Source organism: Momordica charantia (genome assembly GCF_013281855.1).
Source record: "Momordica charantia cultivar OHB3-1 chromosome 7 unlocalized genomic scaffold, Mcharantia_2.0 BLBB01000007.1, whole genome shotgun sequence".
Taxonomy (NCBI): domain Eukaryota; kingdom Viridiplantae; phylum Streptophyta; class Magnoliopsida; order Cucurbitales; family Cucurbitaceae; genus Momordica; species Momordica charantia.
In genome coordinates, this window is record NW_028275165.1 from 19,130,095 (window position 1) to 19,143,583 (window position 13,489).

At 29.8% G+C, this 13,489-nt stretch overlaps 1 protein-coding gene across 1 annotated transcript; it reads left to right on the forward strand.

The window, feature by feature from the left end:
- Positions 1-1,210: 1,210 nt before the first annotated feature.
- On the forward strand, positions 1,211-4,651 carry AO1 (amine oxidase 1). The gene is made up of 4 exons (XM_022282993.2): positions 1,211-2,770; positions 2,861-2,974; positions 3,527-4,071; positions 4,379-4,651. Exons 1-4 carry the CDS (start codon positions 1,625-1,627, stop codon positions 4,533-4,535), a joined length of 1,962 nt encoding a protein of 653 aa, XP_022138685.1. The 5' UTR covers positions 1,211-1,624; the 3' UTR covers positions 4,536-4,651.
- Positions 4,652-13,489: the final 8,838 nt, after the last annotated feature.

Genomic DNA, 13,489 nt, shown 5'->3' on the forward strand with positions numbered 1-13,489 from the left:
AATCCTAGATGCATTGGCCACAAAGACGCATAAGGCCGTGATGCGTGCCCAAGAGGCCCTTTCGAAGGACTACTCTTTACGGTACTCCAAATACTCCGAATAAGTCATGGTATTATCTCCGAGTCGGATTCTTAGTGTTGTCATTTCCATCTTCCTATTTTCTTGTCGTTGTTTCGATCCAAACATTTCTTAAAAATGGTGGAATGGTGGTCAATTGAAAAGAATTGAATGCACAATTAAAAAAAAAACATTTATTTATGTCTCTATTGCACGAGTCATCTGTGCAATGGAGATCCATGCTGCGAAGGCTACTTGCAGAAGTTTCTCGAAGGTCGGATAAGCTAACAATGGAGATCCATGCTGCGAAGTTATGTTACGAAGAAGCTCAGAAAGAAGATAAACTTTTCCGTAAAAGGCTAGTTGAATTAGCTACGAAGTCGGCCATAGACGAAGGCTCCAGGGAAGCTCTACACTTTGGAACCACTCTTTCTGCATCGGCCTTGAAGATGGATTTACATGCCTCCATGAACAGGCGGCCACTTCCATTTCCATTTCCAGGACAATGGCAACCATCTCGCTCCGATCAAGCAAATCAAAGGGCTCCTTTACTTTTAGAATAGCTTTCAATTTCAACCTTTAGTTTATTCGTCCTAATTAATAGTACATTTTCATTTCTTCTCTTTTTCCTCATTCGAATGGGCATGTAGGTTTTTTGAACTTTAGCATTTGGAATGAACGAATTTTATAACTGAAATAAATAAATTTGCTCACCAAATATATAGGATCGACTTCTTAGTTTTGAGTTCCATGAATCTAACACTTGGCTAAAACACCATTTGAATGCTAGTTTATCATTACCTTACGAAAGATTAAATAATAAATTTGGTCCTTCCAACTTGTACAGTTTGATTTTAAAATTCTATAAGGATGAATCCCTTCCTCCCTTGAGTTAGAGTTAGATAATATTAAATTTAATATTTGGTCGTCTGGTGTGAATATATATAATTATATATATATATATATATATATATATATATATATATGTATAATATAAACATTAATATAAAGAAAGGAAAATGAGTAGAGACCATGCGGTTTCATCATGTGCCAACTCTGAGCAGTGGGTTTGAGCTGAGGCCAACCAATTTCTTTGAGATCAAAATCCTGTTCTTAAAGTCAGCTGGCCCAATTGCTCCCACTAATTAAAACACCACTATTACCTCCATGGATTATGCTTTAAGAATAAACCATCTTCATAAACAAACTCAACCCATAATCCAAGTACAAGCTATGTCATGATCAAATGATTTTGCATTTCTTATTCTCTCTGGCCATCCAATCTTCAGTTGACTTTGTTTGGGATCAAGTGGGAAGGTCAGCTGAGAATTTGAACAAGAATTTGTGAAGATAATGAGATGTCTCTTTCATTTTTCTTTGAGGTGGTCAAATGGCAATTGCTCTCAATGCAAGAAAAGAAAAAGAATGGTAAAATAACAATGCCTCTGCAAGAATCATGCTTTGAATTGAAGTTTCAACTATTTGAAAAAGAATTGAATTTTCTTTGTTGGAGTATCATATAATAAACATCCGCCCAAAAGCCATTTGAATTTTCCCTCTTCCCTCAATGACTCTTCCTCTGTTTCTTCTTATACTCCTTCACCTGCACTTCTCCACGGCAGCGCCGCCACCATTTTTCCACCCGCTCGACCCTCTTAACTCGACGGAGCTCGACGTCGTAAGGCTCGCCGTCCACAAATCTCACCTGGGAAAGCTCCCAAATCTCACATTTCACTTCATCGACTTGGAAGAGCCAGAGAAGAAAGATGTCCTCCTCTGGCTCTCTTCCGGTGAACAAAGTAGCCTCACTCGCCGCCTGCCTCGCCGCGCCAATGTCGTCGTTCGGGCTGCGGATTCCACCCACGAGCTACTTATAGACCTCCCCACACGCTCGATCAAATCCGACCATATCTACACCGGCCATGGTTACCCTCCCTTCACTTTTGTGGAGCTCTTCCAAGCCAGCAAACTCCCTCTCAATTTCCCCAAATTCAAGGCTTCAATTCAGAGGAGAGGCTTGAATTTGTCTCACGTTTCTTGCATCCCATTTACAGTGGGCTGGTACGGCGAAAGAACAACCAAAAGGATTCTAAAAGTTCCATGCTTTTACAGAGAAGGAACCAGCAACGTCTTCTCCCGCCCAATCGAAGGAATCATCTCGCTGATCGACGTCGATTCGATGCGAATTTTCTCCTACTCCGATAGATTCACAGCCCCTTTGCCGAAATCTGAAGGCACAGATTACCAATCGAGAAAAACAGAGCCCAATTCCACCCCCAATTGCAACACCCAAAAAAGAAGATTCACCATCGACGGCCATCAAGTGAAATGGGAAAATTGGGTTTTCCATGTCGGATTCAACGCCAGAGCCGGAGTAATTATCTCAACAGCTTCAATATTCGACGACGAGAAGAAGAGATTCCGGCGAGTTCTTTACAGAGGACACATTTCAGAGACGTTCGTTCCGTATATGGATCCGACGACAGAATGGTACTTCAGAACTTTCATGGACATCGGAGAATTCGGATTCGGGCGGGCGGCGGATTCTCTCCGGCCGCTGGTTGATTGCCCGGAAAACGCCGAGTACATCGACGGCTATATGGCCGGCGGCGATGGGCGGCCGCAGAAGGTGGCGAGAGCAATTTGCATCTTTGAACGTCACTCGGGAGATGTTTTGTGGAGACACACTGAGATTAATATCCCTGGAAAATTGGTAATAAAAAATTCAATTTCAAATTATGAAAATTGATTTATTTATATTTTGGCAATCATTCGACATTCTTGTTGATTTTTCTTTTGGCAGATTAGACGTGGGGAAGCTGAAAGTAGTTTGGTGGTTAGGATGGTGGCAACTGTTGGGAATTATGATTATGTTCTTGACTGGGAATTCAAAAGAAGTGGCTCTATTAAAATTGGGGTATTCTCTTTCATCCTCTTTTCTTCATCTAAATTATTGATTAATAAAACTATGGATTTTTTTTGCCACGTAATAAATCATGAGTTTGTTTGTTATTTAATTAATTATTTTTAAATAGATAATAAACTTTCACAGCCGTACGAAAAGATTACTGATGGAGTTGGAAATATACGGAAAGAATTTGTTAGGATATTTTTATATGTAGGGTTAAAGGTCTTTGAATTGGAAAATCTTGAGTAATGGTCAAATTCACAGAGAGTCTGGTGAGAAAACTATTAAGAGGTCAATTTTCGTATTTACCCCACCCATAATTGTTCTTGGAACTAATATTTTTTCTGAAAGCAAGCTATTTTTATTCGAAAGAGTATATTTATCAAAAGAAAAAAAAAAGAACTGGAAAATAATCTTGGTCCTATTTTTTCTGGTAAACGCATGCATTAGAATAATCCAAAAGTATTATTTTCGAATTTAAATATGGAACAGAATTTAAACTTTAAAAAAACATAGCAATTTTTTTGTTTTTTACTTTTGTTTTTTGGCTTTGTTTGGCAGGTTGCTTTAACAGGGCTTTTGGAGGTGAAGGCCACGCCGTACACAAATAACGGCGAAATAACGGAAGAAATATACGGAACTCTAGTCGCCGACAACGCCATCGCCGTCAACCACGACCACTACTTAACCTACTACCTCGACCTCGACGTTGATGGCGCCGTCAACTCCTTCGTCAAAGCCAAACTAATAACGGCAAGGACAACGGACGTCAACGCCACGTCTCCAAGAAAGAGCTACTGGAAAATTATGAGAGAAACCATCAAAACTGAAGCTGAAGCCAAAATTCAGCTCGGCTCCGACCCAGCCGAGCTCTTGTTCGTAAACCCCAATAAGAAGACGAAGCTTGGGAATCACGTTGGTTACCGGCTGATCACTGGACAACCGGTTAGTTCTCTACTGACGGACGATGATTATCCCCAGATTAGAGCTGCCTACACCAAGTACCCCATATGGGTGACTCCCTATAACAGGTCGGAGAGATGGCCGGCGGGATTTTATGCCGATCGGAGCCACGGTGATGATGGCTTAGTGGTTTGGGCTAAAAGGTAAATTTCATTTATGTTAAATTACAATCTTGCCCTTTCAACTTCCGCCTTGTGTAATTTCAATTTAAAAAGTTGTTACACTGCTTTATTCAAAATTGTTTAAAAGATTTTGGTAACCATTAGTATTATTTAAGAATTACAATTCAAGCTTATTTTGTAACTTTAGGTGTTTTTTTAGCTTCAACATGGAAGCTATTTTAACTATTTCAACAAGTAAATTTATAATTTAACTTAAAATTGGGTGATTTTTGGGCATGGGATGTTGATGAGTTAAATATTAAATTTATTTGGACGTGGAATTTTGCAGGAACAGGGGAATTGAGAATAAAGATATTGTTTTATGGTACACGGTGGGGTTCCATCACAGCCCTTGTCAAGAAGAGTTTCCGGCGATGGCCGCCCTCCACGGTGGATTTGAGCTCCGACCAGCTAATTATTTTGATAGAAATCCTTTGCTGAAATGACATTTCTTAAAATTGTATTATTCTAATGGTAATCGACTTAATTAATTGTGAAACTCAAATGAAATGTTATTTTAGGATTTGTTGAAGCCGTCTAAAGAATAAGTTAATAAATTAATACAATATTAAAAATAGGTTTAATACATCTTCTTTTTACAATTTTCTTTTTCAAATTATTTAGCAGAACAGTAGATTAAATTGTAATAGTCTAATAGATGTTGGTTAAGTATCAAAGTTTTAAAACGGATTTAAATTTAAAATGAAAAATTAATTATAAAAGAGTTATAGATAATAATTAATAAGTAACTTTTTAATTTATTTTCCTTAATTTCTTTTCATAAATGTCTTTTGAAAGATAATAAAATTTTCATCAAAGAGTATTTTAATTTGAAGATTTCATCTAAATTAAATTTTAAAAAACCAATACTTACATAATTTTAATAATAAAGAAAACTTGAAAATAAGAAATCATCTGAAAAATACGTGACATAATTTAATAGCCTCATCATCCATCGCCTCGTCATAGTGTAGCCGTATCCGTGTATTATTATTGGTTATCGTTCTTTGATTTCCGTTCTCTTGAAGCAAATCAAATAGTAGAAATAAAATCAAATAGTGGGACTCGCCTCAAATTTGGTAATCTCATTCTGCAATTCCATTCTTCTCCTACACCCTCGTAAATCCCATTCATATTTCTTATTTCGTGGGCTTCACGCATTTATTATAATTACTTTACTACTTTTACCTTTTCTCTCTCATATATTAATGAGCCATAATTTTTTTATTAATTGTTTTATGCTTTTATTATTTATTAAAATTCGTAATTTAATTGAACACCAACAGAATTTTCGGGCGATGTGTCGGTCTCTATAACATACCTGTTCATCGATACAAACAAATTTAAAGTAAAAATGGTGGTCAAATCCCTAAGCAAACTCACCCCTATAAACCTCGCCCAACACGTTTACTGGAATCAGGGCGGCTGTGCTTGGAGACTCTCTCCCTATCTCCTTCATTCCAAATCTTGAATGAGGGAGAGCTCCACCTCTTGCCATAGTTTCCTCTTCTTGGCTAGCGACGGTTCCCAGAGGCTGGCGACGACGGTAGCAACATGCAAGAATTGAGACGACGACCGACAATTATAGTGAACTGCATCCGAAGGAGGAGGAAGAAGAAGGTGCAAGGTGAAAGGAAGGAGATGTAATTATTAAAAAAAAAATTTAATATATTTAACAAAATACAGTCAACAATTTAACTGACACAATATTTTAACATTAGTCAACTAACGGTCAAAGTATAGCTCAACGATCATTTAGAACCATTTCTCAAACGTAACTGATCAAAAATGTTCATTTTCAAACTTTAAGACCGAATAAGCACTTACTCCAAACTTGAGGGACTAAAAGTATTAATTTTAAAATTTTAAGGAGTAAATAGACACCTACCCCAAATACAAAAAGTGTATTTTTTCTTAAAAATATATACAAATTTTATTAGTTAACGTGATTTTATTATAAAATATTATAAATTGATATTTAATTTTTAGCTTTCTAATATTGCTTTTGTTAATATTAATTAATATCAATAGATTTTAAAAAAATAGAAATCGATTGTTATTAATATTGGAATAATACAATTTAATAATATTTTATATTAAATAATAGTTATTCTAATAAAACAGTATTAATTTAATTTTAATTATTCATTGTTTATTAATATTAAATAAATTATTATAATAAAATATATTTAAAAAAATTAACACAATAATGTATTAGCTGAAGAAAGAGATATACCAGTAATGGTTATATGGTTATATATCTGATTCTGATTCTATTATAGTTTTAATAAACAATCAAAGGAATTTTGATTCTGATTGAAAAAAATTTCTAAACATCAAAGGAATGACATTTCCATTCCGATTGATTTTCATTCCGATTCATTTGCATTTCGATTCCTTGTAGGTAGAGCCTTAATTTATAAATGCATTTGTGGCATCATAGAGAATTATATTTAGAGTTTTTTTTTTTGAAACTTATATTTAGAGTTTTTTTTATTCCTTTTGGAGAGTCACATTTATTGAATTTGGTACCAAATTTAAGAACAAGTAATTTTAAGATTCTTATTAGATGAGGAATCACAACTTGTAAATAAGAACCCAGATTAGTATTAATAAAAGTTTGGAAACTTAAAATATGATATTTAATATTTTAAAAACCAAAATACAAATAAAATTCATAGACCAACAAATAATTTAAACTTAATTATAATTTTTGGTAATGATTAAACTTACGGTTAAGGCATGTCAGAGATATTTCTGCGTAGAGCAAACTGGCCGTTGGAAGGAGCGTCGGCCGGATTCGAAACACGATTTGTTGTTCACCTTCGGATTTGAAACGGCGGATTTGAAACACGATTTGTTCTTCGCCTTGGCCGATTGCTTCTTTAAAACCCTATTTCCCCATTGTTGACTCCATTTTTGTTCTCCCGTTTCCAACAGAGCATCAGTTTTTCCATTTTCCAGTGACTTCTAAACTTCGATATATGCCCTTCTGAACGCTTCTAGTTTGAATCTTCCTCCGCTTCTGGCTTTTCGTTAGGGTTTCATGAATCGATCCACTCAACCAGGTCTGATTCTGACTCAACTTCATCGTGTTCTTTATAGAAAATATATATGTTGAATATGAATGTGTTGTGATTCTGTTTTTGGTTGTTTAATTTACTCATCCCCCAATGCACAAGTCTATTTCTGTATCTTCAGTTTCGTGTTATCTGCAATGGGTTCGATTTCCTTTTCGAAGAATTGTCGATTGTTCTCGTAAAGGTGCTTCCGAGTCTGATTTCCCTTTTGATTTGAAGTTTTCTTCTACAGGATTGTTAGTCGATCTATGGAGATGTCAAGCTTTGAAGGCGTTTCAGTTTCTGACCAGTGGCTTCATAGTCGGAATCCAGGGTAAGTATTGGTGAATTTTCCCTCTCATCCTTTTTGATGCTCGATCAATTGCCTATGAATGTGTAGGTTCCTTTGATGTTCATCGACTAAATGCATGATTTGTTTTAGACTTAGTACATATAATGGCAAACGGAGATTTGTTTAACTTGTCGTGTTTTGGGGATAATTGTATTATATTAATTGCTTTACTTTTGGAGCAATCGGTGAAAGATGCACTCTGTTTTGATGCCTATTTATTGAACTGTGTATTTATTGAAAGGCTGCAGAATGAGTGGCTTTCTTCATTTTTTATTAACAACCGAAAAGCCTCCTTCTGTTTTGGTTTGGATCCAACCTTATTAATACTTTGAGTTAAATGTTTTGATGAAAGAAATGCATCACTACTGATATGCTAATGGAAGTAATTGAACTGTGTATTGAGAAAATTCCTCAGTCTTTTGAACTCAAAAACATCTTTAGTCCATATCTTTAGTAATTGAACTGTGTATTGAGAAGATTCCTATAATTAACTAATAACCGTATCTTTAGTCCATTTCAAAGCATATATGAAATAGTTGGGGGAGACGGGTAATTCTTTGATTTTCTCTAGGTGACTTTGAATCTTAATGAAATCCTTGTTCTGTGGATTTTATATGAGATTTGGATTATTCCTTGTGCGTGATCCGTTTTCTAAAGATTTCTTTTAGTTATTTTTTTCTCGAGTCCAATAGAACTTGTCTTAATTCTTTTATTGAGGAAATAATTGTTCTTATAATTAAACCCTTACTTATTTTCGTTATTAAAGCTTTGTATTTTCATTTTCTTAGGTTATGGATACCTGGCTTGGCGTACTTATGCACCAGTGAAGAATAACCCCGAGGATATTGCTAAGGTAGAATTGAAACCCATTGAGCAATATAATTCAACAAACTGTTTGAAAAATATAGATATCAAGAACATCCAAGTGTATTCTATGAAAAGTTATAAAATCAATTTTCTTCTTGGTTTTGCAGTCTCAAGCTGTGGACGTTGGCCAAAACCTGACTAGCTTTGGTAAGTTCTCAATTTTTTTCTTTTTTTGAAAATTTACAAATGATTTTGAAAAAAGTTCTATATTTAAAGTGATTTTTAGAAAAAGTTTAATGACAGTAGTAGAATAATCGATTCCCAAACAATCAATTATGCCTACTCCAAATATTTTAACATCTTCTTCAACTCTTTCTAAGATTTTTTTTTTTTTTACTTTCCTTTTATAACTTTTTTCTTTTTGATCTTTTTAGTATTTTTTCAAGTGTTTTCTTCTTTATTTTTTTTCTTTCAAGATTTTCATTTCTCTCACATTTCAAATTTTCTCTCTAAAACATTTTCCTTAAATATTTCCTTAAATCTTTAATAAACTTTTCTTACTTTCAAACTATTTTCATCTCTCTTTAAAATTCCTCTTCCTATCTGTTTTTTCCTAAACTTTTTGTCAAACTTATTTTAACTTTTCTTTTTGAAAGTTTTTATTGGTCTCTTTTATTTTTCAACTTTTTTTTTATAAAAAAATCTTTTGTTTTTAAAATAACTTGTTGGTTAACTTTAAAATTTTTATTAACTTTTCTCATTCAAGTTTTTTTCCTTGAAAATATTTTGTTTCCAACGCGATTCTTTAAAATTTGTGTCAATTGCTTTTTAATTTTTAATTTTTAAAGTTTTTTCTCTTCAAAATTTGGTCAATCTTTCTAAAATTTTCCTCCCTTACCTTTTTTTTTCCAAGTTTTGTCAATACTCACAACTCTCTTTCTAAATCTATTTTTTATAATTACTTATTATTATAAAACGTTTTTAACATTTTTTACTCTGTTTTATCAAAAAAATTTATTTTAATATTTTTATTTTTTTATATCTTTCTGTTATGAAAATTTTCTCTGTCTAACTTTTTTTTTCTTGGATTTTTTATTTAATAAAAGTTGTTTTTTAAAAAAATTTCAATGCTTTTTTTTTTTTTAGTTTTTCAACCTCAAAAATTTGTCTATCATTTCTAATTTATTCCAAAAAATTTATACATCTCAAAACCTTATTTCTTTCTCCAATTTTTTCTTTTTTTTAAAAAAAAAAAATTCAAATGATTTTGAAAGAAGTTCCATATTTAAAGTTATTTTTAGAAAACCTTAAATGACATTAAGTTTTTTTTAATAGTGGTAGAATAATTGATTCCCGAACAATCAATTATGCCTACTCCAAATATTTTAATGTCTTCTTGGACTCTTTCTAACGTTTTTTTCTTTGAAAACTTTTTTGTTTCCAAGTGTTTTCTTCTTAACTTTTTTTTTCCCTCAAGATTTTCATTTTTCTCTCACATTTAAAATTTTCTCTCTAAAACATTTTCATTAAATATTTCCTTAAATCTTTAATAAACTTTTCTTGCGTTCAAACTATTTTCAAATCTCTTAAAAAATTCTCTTTCTATCTGTTTTTTCCTAAATTTTTTTCAAACTTATTTTAATTATTTTTTGAAAGTTTTATTTGTCTCTTTTATTTTCAACTTTTTTTTATAAAAAATTCTTTTGTTTTTAAAATAACTGGTTGGTTAACATTAAAATTCTAAAATTTTTTCTTAACTTTTCTCATTTAACTTTTTTTTTCTTGAAAATATTTTGTTTCCAACGCGATTCTTTAAAATTTGTGTCAATTGCTTTTTAATTTTTAATTTTTAAAGTTTTTTCTCTTAAAAATTTGGTCCATCTTTCTAAAACTTTCCTTTTTTAAGTTTTTTCTAAAGCTGTTTTTTATAATTACTTATGATTAAAAAAAAACTTTTTTAACCTTTCGTATTCTATTTTATCCAAAATTTTTATTTTCTTATTTTTTTTCTGTTAAACCATTTTCTTCTCTTATAAAAATTTAAAAATGATTTTGAAAAAACTTCCATATTTAAAGTGATTTTTAGAAAAAGTTAAATGATATTGTTTTTTCTAGTAGTAGAATAATTGATTCCCGAACAATCAATTATGCCTACTCCAAATATTTTAATGTCTTCTTCAACTCTTTCTAACGGTTTTTTCCTTGAAAACTTTCCTTTTAAAACTTTTCCTTTTTGATTTTTTTATTATTTTTTCAAAGATTTTCATTTATCTCACTTTTTAAATTTGTACATCTCAAAACCTTTTTTTTCTGTTTTAAATTAAAAATTTTTTTCATTAACTTTCTTTCTATTGTTTTTCGTTTTCTTGAAAACTTTTTTAAATACAATTTTCTGTTTTAAAATTGCAAAATTTTTCCAAGTATTTATACATCTTAAAACCTTATTTTTTTTCTCTCTTTGAAATTAAAATTTTGTACATTGATTTTTATTTCTCAATTTTTTTCTTTTTTTGAAAATTTACAAATGATTTTGAAAAAAGTTCCATATTTAAAGTGATTTTTAGAAAAAGTTCAATGACATTAAGTTTTATAGCAGTAGAATAATCGATTCCCGAACAATCAATTATGCCTACTCCAAATATTTTAATGTCTTCTTCAACTCTTTCTAAGATTTTTTTTGACTTTCCTTTTAAAACTTTTTTCTTTTTGATCTTTTTAATATTTTTTCAAGTGTTTTCTTCTTTATTTTTTTTCTTTCAAGATTTTCATTTCTCTCGCATTTCAAATTTTCTCTCTAAAACATTTTCCTTAAATATTTCCTTAAATCTTTAATAAACTTTTCTTACTTTCAAACTATTTTCATCTCTCTTTAAAATTTATCTTTCTATCTGTTTTTTCCTAAACTTTTTGTCAAACTTATTTTAACTTTTTTTTGAAAGTTTTTATTGGTCTCTTTTATTTTTTAACTTTTATTTTTTAAAATAACTTGTTGGTTAACTTTAAAATTTTTATTAACTTTTCTTCTTCAACTTTTTTTCCTTGAAAATATTTGTTTCCAACGCGATTCTTTAAAATTTGTGTCAATTGCTTTTTAATTTTTAATTTTTAAAGTTTTTTCTCTTCAAAATTTGGTCCATCTTTCTAATCTTTCCTTTTTAACTTTTTATTCTCACAACTCTATTTCTAAAGCTATTTTTATAATTACTTACGACTAAAAAACTTTTTTAACGTTTCCTATCCTATTTTATCCAAAACTTTTATTTTTTCTTATTTCTTTCTGTTAAACCATTTTCTTCTCTTATATAAATTCCCTCTTTCCAACTCTTATTCTAAATCTCTTATAAGTTTTGTTTCTTACAACTCTCTTTCTAAATCTATTTTTTATAATTACTTATTATTCAAAAAAATGTTTTTAACATTTTGTATTCTATTTTATCGAAAAATTTTATTTTAATATTTTTATCTTTTTTTGAAACTATCTTCTCTTATGAAAATTTTCTCTTTTTTTTTTCTTGAATTTTTTATTTAATAAAAGCTGTTTTATTTTTTTAAATTTCACGCTTTCATTTTTCATTTTCTTTTTTCTTTTTTGTTTTTTTTAAACTTTTTCGACCTAAAAAATTTGTCTATCTGTTCTAATTTTTCTCCAAAAATGTATGCATCGTAAAACCTTATTCTTTTCCTCTGTTTGAAATTAAAATTTTTTTGATTGATTTTTTTTTCTCAAACTTTATCTTTTTTTGAAAATTTACAAATGCTTTTGAAAAAAGTTCCATATTTAAAGTGATTTTTAGAAAAAGTTAAATGACATTAAGATTTTTTGGAATAATTGATTTCGGAATAATCAATTATACTTATTTCAAATATTTTAATGTCTTCTTGAACTCTTTCTAACTTTTTTTTTCCCTTCAAAGCTTTCCTTTTAAAACTTTTTTCTTTTTGACTTTTTTGATTTTTTTTCCGAGTGTTTTCTTAGTTTTTTTTTTAAGATTTTCATTTTTCTCACCTCTCAAATTTTCTCTCTGAAACGTTTTCCTTAAATATTTCCTTAAATCTTTAATAAACTTTTCTTACTTTCAAACTGTTTTCATCTCTCTTAAAAATTTCTCTTTCTATCTGTTTTTCCTAAACTTTTTCTCACTTATTTTAACTTTTTTTTAAAGTTTTTATTTGTCTCTTTTATTTTTAAACGTTTTTTGTTTTTGAAATAAATTGTCGGTTAACATTAAAATTTTTATTAATTTTTCTCATTTAACTTTTTTTTCTTAAAAATATTTTTTTAACGCGGCTCTTTAAAATTTGTGTCAATTACTTTTTAATTTATAAATTGTCGCTTCAAATTCTTTGAAGTTGTTTTAGAATAATTGATTGTTCGGGAATCAATTATCTATTTGAACTCATTCCATTTCTAAATTTTTAAAACTTTTTTAATTAAATGATTTCATCCACTTTTTTCTAAAGTTTTCTTTTTTAATTTTATTTCTTGATTTCAAATTTTATCCAAACTATTTTTTTATAACATTTTGTGTTCAAAATTTGCTTCTTTATAAATATTTTCTCCCTAACTTTTTGTTTTTTGTATTCAAAATATTTTCCTTCACTTATGAATTTCTCTATCTTCATTTTTTTAAATTTTTTTCCAAATCTTCTTTTTTCCTTGAATATTTTAATTCACAATTATCTTTCTATTTTTTTTTAAAATAATTGCTTGGTCAATTTTTTTAAAAAGGTTTATATTCTTTTCTGTGAAAAACTTTTATTTTTTACATTGAAACTTTTTACTTTTCTTACTTTATTTGTCTTTCCAAAATTTTTGTTGAACCATTTTGGAACAACTTTTGATCCCATAAAATTGTTTGAGGTGCTTTTAGAATAATTGATTGTTCGGGAATCAATTATCTATTTGAATTCATTCCATTTCTAATTTTGTAAAAGTTGTTTTAATTAAATGATTTCATCCACTTTTTTCTAAAGTTTTCTTTTTTAAATTTATTTCTTGATTTCAAACTTTATCCAAACTATTTATTTTTTATAACCTTTTGTGTTCAAAATTTGCTTCTTTATAAATATTTTCTCCCTAACTTTTTGTTTTTTGTATTCAAAATATTTTCCTTCACTTATGAATTTCTCTATCTTCATTTTTTTAAAATTTTTTCCAAATCTTCTTTTTTCCTTGAATATT

Coding starts and splice junctions, on each gene's coding strand:
- AO1 (XM_022282993.2), top strand. CDS start 1,625: ATGACTCTTCCTCTGTTTCTTCTTATACTCCTTCACCTGCACTTCTCC. Junction 2,975..3,526: donor GTGGCTCTATTAAAATTGGG/GTATTCTCTTTC, acceptor TTTGTTTGGCAG/GTTGCTTTAACAGGGCTTTT. Junction 4,072..4,378: donor TTAGTGGTTTGGGCTAAAAG/GTAAATTTCATT, acceptor GGAATTTTGCAG/GAACAGGGGAATTGAGAATA.